Source organism: Nannospalax galili, unplaced genomic scaffold, assembly GCF_000622305.1.
Source record: "Nannospalax galili isolate Female #2095 unplaced genomic scaffold, S.galili_v1.0 scaffold851, whole genome shotgun sequence".
In the NCBI taxonomy this organism is placed as follows: Eukaryota; Metazoa; Chordata; class Mammalia; order Rodentia; family Spalacidae; genus Nannospalax; species Nannospalax galili.
The window spans coordinates 1,144,533-1,162,198 of NW_008330578.1; the positions used below are offsets into that span (position 1 = coordinate 1,144,533).

The 17,666-nt window shown below is 52.1% G+C and overlaps 3 protein-coding genes across 10 annotated transcripts in view; 2 read left to right on the forward strand and 1 right to left on the reverse strand.

Annotated features, from left to right (window-relative positions):
• Positions 1-1,031: 1,031 nt before the first annotated feature.
• On the reverse strand, positions 1,032-5,138 carry Abhd14b (abhydrolase domain containing 14B). 3 transcript variants are annotated; one of them, XM_008849819.3, is made up of 4 exons: positions 5,056-5,138; positions 3,770-4,008; positions 2,388-2,629; positions 1,032-2,046 (listed from the first exon to the last, which is right to left on the reverse strand). In XM_008849819.3, exons 2-4 carry the CDS (start codon positions 3,978-3,980, stop codon positions 1,867-1,869), a joined length of 633 nt encoding a protein of 210 aa, XP_008848041.1. In that variant the 5' UTR covers positions 3,981-4,008; positions 5,056-5,138; the 3' UTR covers positions 1,032-1,866. The 3 variants fall into 3 exon arrangements, with proteins under 3 accessions (XP_008848041.1, XP_008848035.1, XP_017657969.1); XM_008849813.3 differs by having other exon boundaries at positions 3,770-4,049; positions 5,056-5,124; XM_017802480.2 differs by lacking the exon at positions 5,056-5,138 and having other exon boundaries at positions 3,770-4,275.
• Abhd14a (abhydrolase domain containing 14A) lies at positions 3,555-14,179 on the forward strand. 6 transcript variants are annotated; one of them, XM_029554459.1, is made up of 5 exons: positions 3,555-3,645; positions 9,232-9,443; positions 9,582-9,697; positions 13,397-13,632; positions 13,834-14,179. In XM_029554459.1, exons 1-5 carry the CDS (start codon positions 3,562-3,564, stop codon positions 14,014-14,016), a joined length of 831 nt encoding a protein of 276 aa, XP_029410319.1. In that variant the 5' UTR covers positions 3,555-3,561; the 3' UTR covers positions 14,017-14,179. The 6 variants fall into 6 exon arrangements, with proteins under 6 accessions (XP_029410319.1, XP_008848008.1, XP_008848000.1 ...); XM_008849786.3 differs by lacking the exon at positions 3,555-3,645 and adding an exon at positions 4,491-5,047; XM_008849778.3 differs by lacking the exon at positions 3,555-3,645 and adding an exon at positions 4,491-5,005.
• A 1,284-nt stretch (positions 14,180-15,463) lies between these two features.
• The window catches only part of Acy1 (aminoacylase 1), a 5,912-nt gene continuing 3,709 nt past the window's right edge, over positions 15,464-17,666 (forward strand). The window contains exons 1-5 of the mRNA XM_008849852.3: positions 15,464-15,718; positions 16,101-16,212; positions 16,860-16,924; positions 17,014-17,118; positions 17,363-17,457. Of these exons, the coding sequence (XP_008848074.1) occupies positions 16,119-16,212; positions 16,860-16,924; positions 17,014-17,118; positions 17,363-17,457 (359 nt within the window). The 5' untranslated portion in view covers positions 15,464-15,718; positions 16,101-16,118. The remainder of the gene's footprint in view (positions 15,719-16,100; positions 16,213-16,859; positions 16,925-17,013; positions 17,119-17,362; positions 17,458-17,666) is intronic.

Genomic DNA, 17,666 nt, shown 5'->3' on the forward strand with positions numbered 1-17,666 from the left:
CCCGCCCCGCCCCGCCCCGCGTCGCTCAGCCCGGCGCCCCGGGCGGTCGGCGCTTCCGGGAGGGCGCGGTGACCCTTCCCAAGCGGTGATCGCTAGCCCCGGGAGTTGGGGCCTGGGGTCCGGCCCAAGCGCGGTGCCCAGGCGTATCCTCCCCGCGCGGCTCCCGCCAGACTAATCCTCCCAGCCCAGCGCCTCTCCCGAGCTCCCTGCAGCCTCCATCCGAGCCCTGGCCGCGCCTCCCGGCTCTTGTCCCTCGCGGGAGGGCGCGGTGACCCTTCCCAAGCGGTGATCGCTAGCCCCGGGAGTTGGGGCCTGGGGTCCGGCCCAAGCGCGGTGCCCAGGCGTATCCTCCCCGCGCGGCTCCCGCCAGACTAATCCTCCCAGCCCAGCGCCTCTCCCGAGCTCCCTGCAGCCTCCATCCGAGCCCTGGCCGCGCCTCCCGGCTCTTGTCCCTCGGACCCTCTACCCCGCCCGGCTCTCGCTTCTTCTCCATCCTTTGCTGCGGACTTTAGCCCACCAAGACCCACGGCCCACAATATCCACACTACCCGGCCCTTGTCCGCACTGGACAGGTTACCGGACCAGCTGGAGGAGGGGCCTGAGAGCTATGTGGCCTTTATGCACTCCGCCCCGTGATCCCCTAAATCTACCGCCAGCATTCCTTTTGGAGTTAGGGTCCCAAGGGACGGGTCTCCATTAAATCCTTTACTAAGAAAGGGATAAGTGTGTGTGGGCGGGGGGGGGTGAGCTTGCCCCTCCCCCATCCTGAAGGGGCAAATATTCCTCCCCCTTTCTCTAATCGGCTCAGGCTGGTCCCACTGACCTCCACCTCCCCCCACAGCTGAGTCTCTTGGCACCTGGGTGTGTGTGGGTGGGGAGGGGAATCCAATCTCTCTTTCCCTCCATCTGGCCTGGTGGACAAAGGGCAGGGGGACCATCTGGTCCCGCCAGGGTGGGGGAGGAGCCCACAGTGACAGTCCCAGGGGAAAGGGGGAGGGGCGGCGCTCCAGAGACAGCAAAAGCCTGTGGGGTCTAATTGCATCACTTTATTTCACGGACTTCCAGTCTGTCTCCCCACCCCACCCTCAAGCCTCATAGCAGGAAACAAACTGGGCCGAGAAGACCCAGGCTTGGCAACCTGGGGAGGTTGTAGCCCCCAGAAGGAAGGGGAAAAGAAAAGCAGGGCGATCTGAAAGGCAGAGGGGTGCACCTCCCCTTCTGAGGAAGCAATTTCAGGCTGGGACCAGTTGCAACCTGTGGGTGAATGGAATCGAGGGCTGGCCTGCATCCTAATCCTAGTAAGCCAGTGCCCTAAAGGCTGGCCCATGAGGAGGTTCCCAGTTCCCGTGAAGGGGAAAGGCTGCACCGTTGGAAGTGCACATATACCTGCGCAAGCACACTACACAGAGCTGCGCATGAATGTGCATGCCAGTCCAAGTCACGTGGACCTGTGTGCTGGTCTCCCAAGGGAAGGGTCCTGTTTGGAGCATGATGGCTCTAAACATGCATGTGGTCATGTATGTGTCTGTGGCCTTAGAAGAGTAGAGAGGATGACTGGCCCGCAGGGCAGCTGAAGAAGGAAGCAGAGGGGAAGGCAAGGGGCCTGTAAGTGAAGCTCGTGGATTACCCAGCACCAGATTTCTCCCCTTGAATCCTTAGGGTTTTTCATCTTGATTTTACTTCTTCATTCTGTCACTACAAGAGAAAAGCAGAAAAGACAGACCCAAAAGACAAGAACCCAGATAGATGCATAGACAGACCTGTTGCATGTACATCAGGAGCTAGAAGCCAGGAAAGGGAGCAGGCAAACCCAGAGATGCCAATGCCGGCAGGTAGGCAGCACATCCCCATCAGCAGGACTGGGTCTCATGCTAGGCCCCCCAGGAAGTCCAGCAGCCCCGTATGCCACTCGTCAGGCTTGTCCAGGTAACAGGGGTGCCCTGCCCCCTTCATGACCAGCACTCTGTGGTTGGGCAGCTGCTTCAGGTGTTGAAAGCTGGTGGAACCCATGGGGTCCTGGTCTCCATATACAATCAGAGTTGGAGTCTGAGAGAGGAAAGAGGTGAAGAGTCAACCGGTCTGCCACACCAACCCCAGCCTTCTAGAAGTCAGCTCCAAGCCTCCAAAACTTGAGTCTTCCTGACCCACCCTGGCAGCAAGAGACAAGCTGGCCCCGTGGGTGAGGGAATGGATTTATATCTGACCCAATACATAGTTTAATATAGGACTTGGCATAGTAATCTAAGTAAATGGGAAGAAATTAGGTAGTCAGATTGTACCAAAAACCACCCCTTTATTACCCCAGCTCCCAGAAGAGGAAGGCCTAGGGATGAACCCTTCCTCGCTCCTGACAGGGCACCTCAGCTTCACACACACACACGCAGTACCTTCACATTGGCATAGTCAGCAGCATTGATTTTGTCTGTGCAGATGGGAGCCACTGGTACATAGCCCCGGATCTGGGAGCCAGAGGCAGTGAGGAAGGGCAAGGCATACATGCCACTTAATGATGGACTAATCACAACTGGGGGGCCCAGCTCCAAGGCATCCACCACTGCTGCTAGGAAGCTGCCAGGGGCCAGCTCCCCATTAGGGGTAGGAGCTGCTGCTTCCTTGGAGTGCCCAAGACCTGCAGAGATTCGAGTACAGAGGATAGGGCAGTGAGCAGGAAAGGCCTCTTCTTCCAGCAAGCCCTCCCAAGTCAGTCTTTCTGTGCCCAGGTTCCTGTAACACTAGATAGACTGAATTCATTCACATCTACAGCCTGATGTACATCTGTGGCAAGAATAAGATGTTTCCCTCCATGTTTGTGCCTATCTTCCGCAGTACAAATAGTGTCCTGAAAAGAATTGTCAATTTACATTCAATATGATCTTGGGTAAAGTCCTCTAGCTCTCCTCAGCTACCCATTTTCCCCCCTCTGTTTAAAAGGGATAAGGAGTGTACCTGCCATTAGGCTCCTAGCCCTGAATTTATGGTACCAGATGGGGTCCTGAAGGACAGTTCCTGGGGTGGGAGGTGCTTCTGCATTGGAACCTCCCCTGTCAGTCAACATTGGCAACATTAGCTCCAGACCTTCATCCCAAAGCTCAGCCCAACCCACTGTTGGAAGCAAGCTGGCCAGGTTGGAGATCTGCCCTTGAAGCCTGAAACCATATTAGCCCTGGCCTGTGAGGGGATTAGATCAGATCAGATAAACTAGGCCTCCTGTTCTACACTACACACCAAGAGGTGGGGCTTGATGGTCATCCAGGTTATGACAGGAAATCTAGGAGCCGTCCCCACCTCCTCCAGTGCCCAACTCAAGGACTCTGCCTACAGGTTGATGACTAGGGACCTAACCATCCATTAGACCCTACCATGCTCCCCAAGGCAGCAGGGAGACTCACTCTCAGGGCCTTCAACAGCCTGTGAATATGTCTCTGTCAACACAGTTTACTTCCAGTCAGTTGGACACCAATTACTATCCATCAGATACTAGCTAATATAGTCATAAAGATAATCTCATTCCATGCTCAATAGGGCCAACCTCCAATAAGACTGTAGTATTTCCCACTACAGATGAGGAAACTGAGGCCCCAGCAACAGCGAGGAGAGCTGAGCAGTGCTCCAACCCTTCTCCAGCAAGATTGGAAAAGCTCAAAGGTAAGATACACACGGTATGCACCTAACTCTGCCAAGCTCAGGGCCCAGCCTTGCTAAGTCCTTCCACTCCTTCAGCTTCAAGTCTTTCCCAGCCCCCCAACCCAGAAGCCTGTCCCAGAAGTACCTGGTAAGTCAATGGCCACAGCCCGATAACCAGCCTCGGCCAGCCTATGCAGAGTACCCAGGTTCTGCCAGGTCTCAGAGGAGAAGCGGATACCATGCAACAGCAGCACAGAGAAGCGAGCAGCCTGCCCACTGCCAGGCCATACCTCTCGGAAGAAAAGGCGCTGGCCCTGCACCTGGATGGTGCCCTCACGCTGATCCACACTGGCCATGCCTGCTGTTGCTATGCTGGTGATGTGCCTGCAGGTCAAAGCCAGGCTGATGAAGGGTGAAGGAACATCCTGTCCAGGGGCAGCAGGGAACAGCAAGGAGACCATCAGGACTCTTGGACCTGATTTAGGGTTAGTAAGAGCAGGTATTTCTGCCTCTGTCACTCAATTGTATGATATTGGGGCTAAAACATACTTAACTGAAACAGCATGGCCAGAATTAGAAGTTTCACTTAAGAGTTTAAGAAAAATAAATAAGGGGGCTGAAGAGATGACTCAGCGGTTAAGAGCACTGGCTACTCTTGCAGTAGACCGGGACTGGGTTCCCAGCACCCATAAGGCAGCCAGCAACTGTTGCTAAGTCTAGTTCTAGGGGATCCGAGGCCCTCTTCTGGCTTCTGTGGGCATTGCATGCATGTGGCGCACTTACGTGCAGGCAAAACACTTATTCGCATAAAAATAAGGTTTTTTTGTTTTTTCTTTTTTCTTTTTTCTTTTTACACAAAATAAGTGAAGGTGCCTGCTGGTGGTGAGAACAGAGGATGAGGCGCTCTCATTACGGTTATTGTTCCTAATGGAATTCTCCTTTTACGTAAATGAGAGTAATTCAATAGTACTAGTTCTTAGGCAGTGGAGAGGATTAAATGAAGCCATGCATGTGAGAAAGAAAACTTGAGTGCCTCACTATCTTGCTTATCCTCGACTAAACCAACGCTCTGGCACAGCCGGTGAATTGGCGCTACAGACAGGAATGAGTTTGTTTGGGAAAAAAGCCCATTTTCCAGAGGCAGAAACACATGCAACCAGCCGGCAAGGACTTCGGAGTTCTGACTGCCAGGGACGTGGGGTGCTCAGCGCGCTGGTGGCTGGAACCCAAATGATTGACGCTGCAGTTGCCGGCGCCGCCAAGGCTCGCTCGGTTCACTGGCGCACCCCAGTTCCGGATCCCTGGGTCTAAAGGAAGCACGTGAAGGAGGGACAGCCCAGAAAGGGCTGACCTGAAGAGCCAAGAAGGGAAGATGGGGTAGGTGGGTTCTGAGTGGACAGCCGGAGAGGATCGGGAGCGCAGGGTGGGTACCTGGAGAGGTGTGTGGTCCGACGCTGCAGACAGGCGAGTGCAGCGCGGGGTGGGAAGAGTAGGGAAGGGGCTGGGCCAGGGTAGGACGGGGGTGGGTCGGGGGCGGGCCGAGGGGGGGGACAGGCCCAGGGGCCGGGTGATGCTCAGGGTGCCCTCTTGTGGTCACAACTGCCGCTGGGCTTCTCCGCACCACCGCTACAACCTTCGATTCTTTTCATACCCGCCTCAGTTTCCCCAAGCCCACCCCCACCTATGTGTGCCCCAAGTGCTGGGTTGGGAGAGATCTGAAACCCTCTAGAGCCCTTCCCCCGACGTGAACTCCGCGTGTCCTGAGTCCTGGTCCCTTCCTGCGCTCCTGCCCCCCATCGCCCTTCACCCCCAATCAGAACTGACTGTCCAGGACGAGCTGTGCACCTGGCATGGAGCTGACCCCCTACGTGTTTAAATGCAAGACTCCACCAAAGTTCAGCCAGGTGGCCTGGCTGGTTTTCCCAACCTAGGAATCTGTTTCCGAACCTGTAGAATGAGTCTGGTTAATGCCAGTCTTGGCAGGGTACCAATAAATAGAGAAGCCTTTGTACCCTTTATGGCCGTTTTGCCCCGGGGCTGCTCGCCACGCAGAGGCCTGAGGCTGGGTGGGGGCGGGTAGGTGAGGAAAGTGCTTGGGCAGAGACTGAAGCTGCTGCATGACAATAGTACCTGGCATTTACACTAGCAGACCTCTGTGCCAGCCATTTAAGTCCGCTGTCATCCGTACATGCTACGGTATGCCTTTTCCTAAACCCCACTGTGCAGACAAAATTGTGCAAAAAGCGAAGAACCGGATGGCTCTCCACCGGGTCTTAGGCCGAGAACAATATTGGAAAATCTGGGTAGGGAGGAGCAGGCCTGGGTGCTTTGGGGCGCCTGCCCCAAGTCCTGGGTAACCCAGACGGCCTGTAGCTGCGGACTGCGCAGGCGCGCCTCCGGGGCGGCGCTTTGGCCTGCTGCTAACCAAGCAGAAAGGGGTGGAGTGGCCGGGGCAGTGCCATCGCCACTGTTTGGCTGTGAGTTCCGCTCGGGCGGGGTTCGCCCCACGCTAGCGCGCCTGGCTGGAGCCTGCCTGGTCATCCGTGCCAGCCCGGTGAGTGTCTCCGGCGGAAGGAGGCCCGCAGGTTGCCCCGGGACTGGCCATGCTTGTCCCCGCCGCTTGGGGCAGAGTCCTGCGGAAGGCGCGAGCCCTGGGTAACACGTGTGCATGTTCCTGTGCTGTGTGCGCGCGAGTGTCCGCGTGTGTTCTTGGGGGTCAGGGTCCACTTAGGTGCCCATATGGCATGCGTCAGATTGTGTTTCTGTTTGCTTATTTGGGGGTGTTCATTGGTCTGTCTGCTTGCTTCTATGCCTCCTTTCTGTATTTCTCCCAGGCTGACATTTTGTGGGAGTGCGTTTCTGAAGGTTTATGCTTGTGCGTTTCTTCCCCCGCCCACAGAGCCTCTCTTGCTAGGCAGGTGCTCTCTCTATCCCTAGGCTTAAAAAAAAATTTTATATATCTATATCTATATATATATAAACTTTTTTTTCATTTATTCATTTAGTTATATGGGGGGTCGTGCCACAATTGGTTGGAGTGGGGTCCTCTCAGGTCGGTCGCGCTTGGCAGCAAGTGTCTTTATGTACTGAGCCATCCCATTGGCCCCCTTATCCATTTATTTATTTTATTTTATTATTTTTTGTTTTTGTTTTTATCTTTTTGAGACAGGGTCTCCCTGTAACCCCAGCTGTCCGTTTGGGGTTTTTTGTTTTGGTTTGGTTTTGGTTTTTTGTTTGTTTTGAGACAGGGTCTCCCTGTAGTCCCAGCTGGCCTGGAACTCACTGTGTAAATCAGGCTGGTCTCGAACTCATAGAGATCACCAGCCTCTGCCTTCTAAGTGCTAGGATTAAAGGCCTGCCCCACCACGCCTTGCAAGTTTGGGGATTTTTTTTTTTAAACAGAGGCCTGCTATGTAGCCCTAGCTCACCTCAGAGTTGCAGCAGTCCCCTTCCTGCCTCTTCCTCCTAAGTGCTATTCTACCAGGCCCAGCACTGTGCATTTATGTGAGTGTGTGGTTTAAGGGTTTGGGGTATGATTTTGTGCTTGAATAACTCTGAGTATCTGCATTTTTTGTTGTTGTTTGGTTTGGGTGTTTGTTTGTTTTGATACCAGGTCTCGCCTAGCTGCCCAGCCAATCTCAACTCATGATCCCCATGTTTTAGTCTCCCTAGTGATAGGATTATGGTCTTGTGCCTCCACCCCTTCACTGACTTATATGTGATTTGGAAACCATATATGTCCATCTCTCTGCCTTCCTGACATCTGACCTTGTGTGTGATTTGGGAGTATTGCTTTTTTTAAAATATTTTATTTATTTTTATATTGTGTATATGAGTATATTGCCTGCATGTGTATAAGTACACCCATGTCATGCAATGCCTGCGGAGATCAGAAGAGGGTGTTGGATTCCCCTGGAACTGGAGTTACAGACAATTATCAGCTGCCATGTGGGTGCTAGGAATTGAACCTGGATCCTCTGAAAGAGCAACCAATGCTCTTAATTGCTAAGCCATCTCTCCAACCCCGATTTTGGGGGTATTATAAGACATTGTGCACAGGTCAATGTTTGTGTGAGGAGGCTGCTGTACATTTGGGGAGTAACTTTTTGAAAAGTGTGTGGAAGCAAGACTCCATGTCTGTGTGTGTCATGGTCGACAGATATTCCAGTAACCTAAGAGCAATTTACAACTCATCCTCCACCTGTAGAGCAATCCACTGCGGAACCCTTACAGTTGTCTAGCCCTGGGTACCCTGGAGGAATTGCAGGTTCAGTCCCTGGCAGGCTAGGAGAGGCCCATCACTGGGATGTTCCACCTTGTGAGAACCTGGGGCTAAAGCTGTGTTGCAGGCACATTCTAGGTGGCTCATGGTTAGGACCAAGAGAGAAATGTGCTCTTTATCCACCTGGCTCCTGGTTTTCCATCAGCACTGAAGGAGCTGCCACTGCCACCTACGGCCTGGCTTCAGAACCTGAGAGTGACACTCTGAAAGCAGTCCACTAACATGGCCCAAGTCAGGTCCTAGCTCATAGCCCTAGCCTATACTCAGTTTGCTCCCAATAAAAAAGAATCCAGAATCCCAGAACAAGGCAAGCATGTTCATCTTAGGCCCAATAAATGATGACATGGACATCTCATCCTCACCCCCTTAGGTCCAGTGCATTATATACATCTCACAATAAGCTTGACAAGGCAGCCAGGAATTTATCCCATGTTCCTGACAAACTGAGTTCTCATAGTCAGAAAGTAATAGAGCTGAGTCTCAAAGCCGAGACCATCTGCCCCATTTGGGTCATGTCCTCTGGGCTAACAAAGATCCAGTACTGGGGAGTCCATGACACAAATTATTTGGCAGAAGCAGGGGGTAGAGCAAGGAGTGGGGGGCAATCATCTCTCTGACCTTCCATGGTGCCTTTTCTATTTTGAGGCCAACTACACTCTTCTCAGCCCTCACTGGCTCAGGCCTTAGCATTTCCTCCATCCCCAGCATTCCCTGTGAACTAGCCCATAACAGCTGGTATGACCATGAAAAATTCCCTCCTGCACAACACATTCTGATTTTAGTAGTATATTCAGTGTGAGGAAAAGAACCACTTCCAGGCCTGCCCTCAGTGGAAGTCTCTTCGCAGACTTTCATCTCTAACAACCTTCACTTTGCCATGTGCCATCAGGGCTACAGTTCATCCATCTCTTGGCTAGTGCCATGGTTTCTTCCAAAACATAACGTGACCTGGTATTTGGGTCCCAGTTCTCCACTGCTGCTTAGGCAGAGAATTTGCCTCTGAGCATGAATTTCCTCACATTAGAGAGCTATAATCACACCTGCTCCCCAGTGTTTTCTTGCAGCCTGTGAGTGCTTGATGTAGAAGGCCAAGCACAGAGGCTACTGTCACAAGCATGGTAAACAATGATGGTGGTGGTCACTGAACATGCTGGGTGCCAGAGGGATATCTCATGTACTTCCTCACACAGTGGGGTGTCTGGGCCCTCACCTTGGCCTGGGGAGTAGTTGGGGATGAACATCCAGGCCTTCATCCAGAGTAAGAGAAGGGACAAGGGCTAGAGCGCTTTCCCAGCAAGGGCTGTCTCTTCCTTCCTTTTCTCCAGGCAGTGGCACAGACCTTCATGAGCCGGTACCAGGTAGCCCTTCTCTGCCTAGGCCTGCTGCTCATGCTACTGTTGTATTTGGGGCTGCCAGGCCCACCTGAACAGACCTCCTGGCTCTGGAGAGGCCCCAGTGTCACAGTCCTGGCCGGTCTCACTCGAGGCAACTCCCCCATCTTTTACCGTGAGGTGCTGCCACTCCACCAGACACACAGGTGGGTGATGACCCAAGGGCCTAATGGAGGAACCCCAGTCCAGCTCAGGGGGCCCAGAGCCTGGGAGGGCAGTGGAAGAAGTCTAAGAGGATGGTAGCTGCCCAGCCCCCAATGTCATACATTTCCCTGTGTCTACAGGGTGGAGGTAGTGCTGCTCCATGGAAAGGCATTTAACTCCCACATGTGGGAGCAGCTGGGCACACTGCAGCTGCTGTCAAAGAGAGGCTACCGGGCTGTGGCCATTGATCTGCCAGGTGAGTACCCCATCCTGTAGCAGGCTGCAGCTGATATGAAGGAGCAGCTCCCCAGAAGGAAAGAATTGGAGGAGTAGAGAGGCCTTAAGGTATAGCGGGGGTATGTGGGCCCCAGCCTCTGGAGAAGCCTGTGACAGGTCACAAAAAAGCACCACAATAGTCTTTTCTGATTTTCTACCTTGAAAACTACAATGTAAAAAAAAAAAAAAAAAAAAAAATTATTTTTTTGGTCTTTTTGAGACAGGGTCTCCCAGTCAGTAGCCTCAGCTGGCCCAGTACTCCCTATGTAGACCAGGCTGGCCTTGAATTCACAAAGATCCGCCTGCCTCTGCCTCCCGAGTGCTGGGATTAAAGGCATGTACCACCAGGCCTGGCTGTGTGTCACATTTCTATTTATTCTGTGACATAAAATAATTTACATTGCTAAACTGGGCATGATGGTGCACACCTTTTATCCCAGCACTTGGAAGGCAGAGGCAGGCAGATCTCTGTGAGTTCAAGGCTGGCCTGGTGTACATAGAGAGCTCCAGGCCAGCTGGGAGACCCTGTCTCAAAAAAGACCAAAAAGAAAAAAAGAAAAAAGAAACATGGCATACTCATGAGCAACTGTTGTACTTTTTGCGACAACATAATTTTGTGAGGTTTTTCTTTTTTTAATTGTGTTTATTTTTATGTTTATGAGTGTTTTGCTTACATGTACATAGGTGCATCACAGGCATGCAATGCTCAAGGAGGCCAGGAGAGGGCATCAGATCCCTTGGAACTAGAGTTATGAATGGTTTTCAGTCACAACTTAGATGCTGGGAACCAAATTCCAGTGCTCCACAGAAGCAGCTACTGTTCTTAACCTCTGAGCTATCTCCCCCATTCTTTTTCTGAGACAGGGTCTCACTATTTAGCCCTGGCTGGCCTGGAATCCACTATGTAGACCAGGCTGGCATTGAATTCAGAGTTCCACTTGCTTCTGCCTCCCAAATGCTAGGACTACAAGCATCTGCCACTATACCTGGCTAGGTTTTTGTTGTGGTTGTAGTTTGTTTTGGATTGATTTGTTTGTTTGTTTGTTTGTTTGTTTTAAGATAGGGTCTCCCTGTAGCCCCAGCTGGCCTAGAACATGCTGGTCTCAATCTCACAGAGAAATGCCTGCCTCTGCTTCCTGAATGTTGTGATTAAAGGTGTGTACCAATGCCTGGCTAATTTGGGGGGGGGGGGTTTACTGTACAAATAGAATGTGCTATCATTTGGGTTTGTCTGTTTGTTGGTTGTTTTTTTTCTTTCCAATACTGGGGATTGAACCGAAGGCCTCAGGAATGCTAGGCAAACACTCACCCACTGAGCTACACCCCTAGCCCTGTGCTATCATTCTTGTAGTTAAAAAAAAAAAAAAGAAAGAAAGAAAAAAGTGAAGTCCTTAGAAACCAGTGACCCATCTGTCTCCCTCTCTGACCAGCTGAGAGTGCCAGTCCCACCTTGAGCATTTCATGCGTAGAGATCCCAACAGCTGGGCCTGGCATGCAGACCTGTAATCCCAGCTACTGGAAGGCTGAGGCATGAGGATCTCAGCAAGTCCTGTCTTCGCTACAGAATGCATTCAAGGGAAGCCTGGCAACTTAGTAGAAACCTTGTCTCAAAAGGAAAAAGTAAAAAAGGGCTGGGAATACAACTACATGGTAGAGCCCTTGCCTAGCATATGCAAGGCCCTGGGTTCAGTCCCCCAGTACTTCCAAAGAGGGAGGGAGGGGGAAAAGAGAGAGAGAGAGAGAGAGAGAGAGAGAGAGAGAGAGAGAGATGGGTGAAATGGCTCAGCAGTTAAAGGTGCTTGCCACCAAGCCTGACATCCTGAGTTTGACCCCTGGGACCTGCATGGTAGAAGGAGAGAACCAACGCCACAAGTTGTCTTTTGACCTCCAGATGCATACACACACACACACACACACACACACACACACACACACACATTAGAGGTGGGGAGATACAGACACTATGCAGGTTGGGAGGTTCAGGGGGAGTCCTGCCTGCTTAGTCTATTTGTACTTGAATTTTCCTGGCAAGCTTCTTTGACTGTAGAGGCTATGATGTCTCTAGGGTAGCTATCACAGACAACTGATGGGTTGGAAGATACACATTTTCAAATTTTGATGGATACTATCTCATCTTCCAGAAAGGCTGTATGGATTTATCTTTCCATCAGTATAAGAAAGTGCCCATTTCCCACGTGTGGCAGTCAGAGGACAGCTTGTGGAATTCAGTTCTCTCCTTTCAGCATGTGGGCTCCAGGGATCAAACTCTAGTTGTCCAGGCTTATGCAACAGGTGCCTTTGCCCACTGAGCCATCTCACCAGCCAGAAAGATGTCTTTCTTTTTTCTTTTCTTTCTTTCTTTCTTTTTTTTGAGACAGGGTTTCACTATATACCACTGGTCTGGAGCTTACTATGTAGACAAGAACTAGCCTTGAACTCACAGTGATCCACCTGACTCTGCCTTACACATGCAGAGAATAAAGGCATCCCCCATCACACCCAGCGGTGAAAAGATATTTTTCTTTTCTTTTTTCTTGGTCTTTTTAAGACAGGGTCTCCCTGTAACCCTAGGTGGCCTGGATTTGCAATGGAGACCAGGCTGGCCTCAAACTCACAGAGATCCACCTGCCTCTGCTTCCCGAGTGCTGGGACTAAAGGCGTGCGCCACCATGCCCAGCTGTTTTTCTTTTTTAAAAAATATTTTGTTATTTTTATTTTATGTGTATGAGTATTTTGCCTGCATGTGTGTAAGTGCACCTGTGTCATGCAGTGCTTGTAGAGGTCAGAAGAGAGCATTGGATCTCCTGGAGCTGGAGTTATAGACAGTTGTTAGCCACCATATGGGTGCTGGGAATCAAACCTGGGTCTTCTATAAGAGCAGCTAGTGCTTTTAACCACTGAGCCATCTCTCCAGCCCAGAAAGATATTTTTCTTTTTTTTTTTAACTTTTTAAAAAAATATTGGTTCACACCTTTAATCCCAGCACTCGGGAGGCAGAAGCAGGCAGATCTCTGTGAGTTCAAGGCCAGCCTGGTCTACATAGTGAGTTCCTGGACAGCTGGGGCTGCAGGGAGACCCTGTCTCAAAAAGACAAAAAAAAATTTTTTTTTTAATTTTATGTGTATGCTTATATTGCCTGCAAGTAGGTCTTGCAGTGCCCACAGAGGACAGAAGAGGCTATCAGATCCCCTAGAACTGGAGTTATGGACAGTTGTTAGCTGTCATGTGGGTGCTGGGATTCAAACACCAGTCTTCTGTAAGAACAGTCAGTGTTCTTAACCACTGAGCCATCTCTCCAGCCCCCATATTTTTCTAACATGCCTATTATATTATAAAAAATTGGCGGCTGGAGCGATGGCTCAGCAGTTAAGAGCATTGGCTGCTCTTCCAGAGCACCCGGGTTTCACTCCCAGCACCTACATGGCAGCTAACAACCATCTAGTTCCAAGGGCTCCCAGGAAATCCGATGCCCTCTTCTGGTCTCCATGGGCGTTGCACAACATGGGTACACTTGCATATATGTAGGCAAAACGCTCATACACATAAAATAACTGCTTCTGGGAATTGCTGGGGTAGAATGTACTTTGTGCGACTGTCCTCATCTCTTCCCTACTGTGATGGGCAGGAAGTTCTGAGCACTTCCTTGCCCCTCTCAGGTAGCACCTGCTGCTGTTCCCAGGTTTTGGAAATTCAGCACCTTCGAAGGAGGCAAGTACAGAGGCAGGGCGGGCAGAGCTGCTAGAGTTGGTGTTGCAGAACCTAGAGGTGCAGAATGCTGTGTTGGTGAGCCCCTCTCTTAGTGGCCGCTATGCCCTGCCCTTCTTAATGCGAAGCCACCACCAACTACATGGATTTGTGCCCATCGCACCCACTTCCACCCAGAACTACACCCAGGAACAATTCTGGGCTGTGAAGGTACTTAGAGAAGATCTCCAAAGATCCTGGCACCCTGTCCTTGTCTTGTCATGTGGGGGTGGTGTCTGAAATCTTGGAGGGTTTGGCTCCTGTCTTATTGGGGAGAAACAGAGTATGGGGAGAAGTCTCCCTAAGGAAATAGCTCGTGGGTCAGATCCTCACCAGGCCCCAGGATCAACAGCCTCTATCCTTGCTCTGCAGACCCCAACTCTTATCCTGTATGGAGAACTGGACCACATCCTGGCCCGAGAGTCTCTGCGGCAGCTCCGCCACCTGCCCAACCACTCTGTGGTGAAGCTACACAACGCAGGCCATGCCTGCTACCTCCACAAGCCACAAGACTTCCACCTGGCCCTCCTTGCCTTTCTTGACCATTTGTCTTGAACTAATTCACTTCCCAGGCCTGATCCTGAAGGGTCTAGAACCCTTACTCAGCTCCTCCAGGGAGGCGGTCCCTGGCTTGGATTGGAGGGCAAGAGGGTCAGGTCCAGCCAGGCCTTCTCATTTCATTTCACAGACACAATAAAGAAAAGCCTATTTGAGTTGCTTGGATAGTGACATTGTATTTCTTGACATGCTTGGGGAAAGCTGGGAGTGGGAGGTGAGTCTGGGGCTGCTTTGGAACTAAGAGCATGGAGAAAGTGTTCCTGGGATGCCTGGGAGTTTCACTATCTGCCCTCACACCTCTGTGTGTCAGTTTCCTCATCTATAAAATGGGCATGATGGTAATATCTAACTAGGAGAATGCTTGTGGCATTGAATGTGGGTAAGTGAAGTATTTCACATGAGGATAGGGGGACATGGGGATGAGTGTTACTGTGCTACAGTTCCACTGGGATTCGAAGGAAACGCAGATAACATGCCAGCTGAGCTGAGTTAGAGATGCAGTGTGGAGATGGAGATGGGATGATGTAGCTTAAAAATTAAAACAGTCTGGTTGAACCACCAAGCCTTTTTGGGTGTGTGGCCAGAGACTTCAATCCCAAGGAGGATGGGATGTACCCCCCTCCTTTACCCTCTCTCCCTGCCTCCTTGGCCCCAAGGTTGAAGTCTTCTACCCCCCCCCTCCTCCGAAGGCTGGCTCAGTCTTTGGAGCAGAGGGCAGAATTAACAGAGAGTGCAAAGAGCAGCCAAGGACGCAAGTGGGCAGCTACAGTTATTATGTGCAGTTGGTCGCCTGGGGGACCCTGCCTCAATGTCTCCTCTCTCCATTGGAGGCGGAAGAGCTTAGAGTTCTGTATAGGGACGGCCAAGAGCGTGCTGTTTCTCTGTCTCTCATACTGACAGGCTGCATGGGTCTCATCACCCTGACATCCAATCACCTCCACCCTCTCAGACTCATATTGTCTCACATATGCCCCGCCCACTGTTACACAGATTTGGGCACACTGTAACATGCTCAGAGTCACAAGCGCTCCCATTCCGGCATTTATCTTTCATTTCAGGCATGTTGTCAGACGCCCACTGTGTGCCTGACCAGGGGTCAGAACCTTCCAGGCACGTGGTTCAGTGTCTGGAACTCACAGTCTAGATGAGGGCAGACGTAAACAAAAGTCCTCGCTACTCGGGGAGTAGGGCAGTCTGGGAGGGTATCCTTGAAGAGTCGGGGCAAGAAAAGGGGAGGGCTGAAATCACCGTCCAGTACCCACAGCAGGGGAGAACCCAGTGTTGCCGCCGGGTCTTTTAGCGCCTGGGTCCGCCCTCTTTCCTCGCCCTATCCGGAGGCTGGAGGAGAAGGAGGATCCTCTGGGGGCGGGACCATCCTTAGCTGGGGATCCAGGCTCCTGGGTAGGCTGTGGGGCGGAGCTGGCCGCTCCGGAGGACAGCCCGGAGGGTGGATCCCGGATCCGAGCTTCTTGTTACCGGGTGCAGGCCCCACGAAGGGCCAGACGGGGACAGCCGCGCCGACTAGGCGGCGGGAACTGGGCCGGCCCTGACAGTGCTCGGTGTCCGCCCCTCCGCCCGGCCCTGGCCACGTGGTGGGCGGACCCGGCGGTTTTGAGCGCCTGGGCGGACCCTGAGTCCAGGCCACAGTTCCAAGCCGGCTCCGAAGGCCAGCGCAGGCCGCAGACCTGGAGAGAGAAAGGTTGGGAATCTTAGGGAGGGATTGGGGGATCTGGGGCTCCCTAGCGTAAAAGCCAGGCATTTGGGAGAAATATTTTTAAGGGAGATATGGGGAGTCAATGTCCGATTCAAACCAGGTTCGCCCACTTTCTTGGCTGCCTGTGAACCTCTCTGAGCCTCAGGCTTCTCTTCTGTAAAGTGGCCATTGAGAGGCACAAACTTGCTGGCACTCTGGGGATTAAATGAAGAAATGTGTTGAAAGTGGCCAGTAGTACCATGCCTGACAGAATAGGGCATCAAAAGTGGGAACGGTACTGGGGAAGGCCAGAGCACAGGTAGGAGTCCACTGGGCCCCACCTGCGGAAGGCGAAGGGGGTGGTAATGAGCCATTCACTTTGCCCCAGCTCATCAAGCGCTGCGCCATGACCAGCAAGGGTACTGAGTCCGAGCACCCCTCCGTGACACTCTTTCGCCAGTACCTGCGCATCTGCACTGTCCAGCCCAAACCTGACTATGGTGAGAATGTGGGTTCCCAGGGTCTGTGATGGGACCTCAGGAGATGGGGGGAGGGGGCGTGTTCCACACCACTTCAACTCCTGCCACCCAGTGGAACCCGGCTCTGTGGTTCCTGCTTCCTTCCTCTCCTGTAGCCCTCTGCTAGGATAGCCAACCAGGCAACTTCTCCCTGCACCACCCTTTCCCTAGACCGTTGCTTCAGATGGTTACACCTGGCAGCTAGTTAAGGAACAGACTGAGACTGCCACCCACAAGGAGACATTCCCCACCCCACCCCCAGTCTGCCAAGGTGTACAAAGGCCACAGCCCTTAGGGAATCCGGTTTGGAGGCTAAGACCAGTGTATGGGTCCAAATCCCTATAAGAGTTACCAGCTGAGAGATCTTAGGTGAATCACTTCCTATCTCAACCTCTCTGTCTTTAAGAAAGATAACACCCAGCTTCCAACCTTCCAACTCTGGACTTTCCCCTGACCTCCCACTGAGGGTCATTGACTGGTCAAGGATATCTTGTTCCTTGGGGACACAGATGCAGGTGCCTCTGGGGATATGGAATTGTGTTGCGGGGGGCAGTAGCCCATCTCAGGGCTGACTGGGCTGGTGGACTCCAGGTTAGGCAGAAGCAGCCCCAAACTCTCTGTGTCCCCAGGGGCTGCCATTGCTTTCCTTGAGGAGAGAGCCCTTCTTATGGGCCTGAGCTGTCAGAACGTAGAGGTGAGCCCGGGACCCTAAGCAGGGAGGAGCAGTGGACTGGGGCACATTGTCACCTGGTGCCAACCGCCTCCCTTCCCAACCCTCTCCAGGTGGCACCTGGCTATGTGGTCACTGTGCTAACCTGGCCAGGCACCAACTCTGCACTCCCCTCCATCTTGCTCAACTCCCACACGGATGTGGTACCTGTCTTCAAGGTACGTGTGGAGGGGCATGTGCAGGCCTGGAGAACAGATAACCTCAGGAACCCATGGTGCTGATTCCAGCACTAGTTCTTGACATCTATGTGGCATGGCGCAACACAAGCAGCCTTTGGGTTCTGTGCCAGGGAGGGGACAGAGGCAGAGACAAATGGAAGCTAGCTGCCTCCTTCAACCTTCTTCTGACCCTCTCATCACCCCAATTCTATGGCGGGCCCCCTCTTCTTATCCCTGCCCCCAGGAACAGTGGAGTCATGACCCCTTTGAAGCCTTCAAGGATCCTGAGGGCTACATCTATGCCAGGGGAACCCAGGATATGAAGAGTGTCAGCATCCAGTGAGTGTCTTTCATTCTAGTCCCCCAAGGTGGCCCTGCTGGCCTTCTGGACTGAACAATAACACAGGGATGTGATTGGAAAACCTCAAGTCCAAGAATCATCTTGACTTTTTTTTTTTTTTTTTTTTTTTTTTTTTTTTTTTTGAAAAAAAAAAAAAAAAAAAAAAAAAAGAGGACGATAAATCTTTCACTGTGATATATCAAAATAA

Excerpts from the sequence above, each read along its gene's own strand:
- Abhd14a (XM_029554459.1), top strand. The coding sequence starts at position 3,562 with ATGAGGAAACTGAGGCCCCAGCAACAGCGAGGAGAGCTGAGCAGTGCT. Across the intron at positions 3,646-9,231 it reads AAGATTGGAAAAGCTCAAAG|GCAGTGGCACAGACCTTCAT; the intron begins GTAAGATACACA and ends CCTTTTCTCCAG. Across the intron at positions 13,633-13,833 it reads AACAATTCTGGGCTGTGAAG|ACCCCAACTCTTATCCTGTA; the intron begins GTACTTAGAGAA and ends CTTGCTCTGCAG.
- Abhd14b (XM_017802480.2), bottom strand. The coding sequence starts at position 4,085 with ATGGTCTCCTTGCTGTTCCCTGCTGCCCCTGGACAGGATGTTCCTTCA. Across the intron at positions 2,630-3,769 it reads TGTGGCCATTGACTTACCAG|GTCTTGGGCACTCCAAGGAA; the intron begins GTACTTCTGGGA and ends GAATCTCTGCAG. Across the intron at positions 2,047-2,387 it reads CTGACTATGCCAATGTGAAG|ACTCCAACTCTGATTGTATA; the intron begins GTACTGCGTGTG and ends TTCCTCTCTCAG.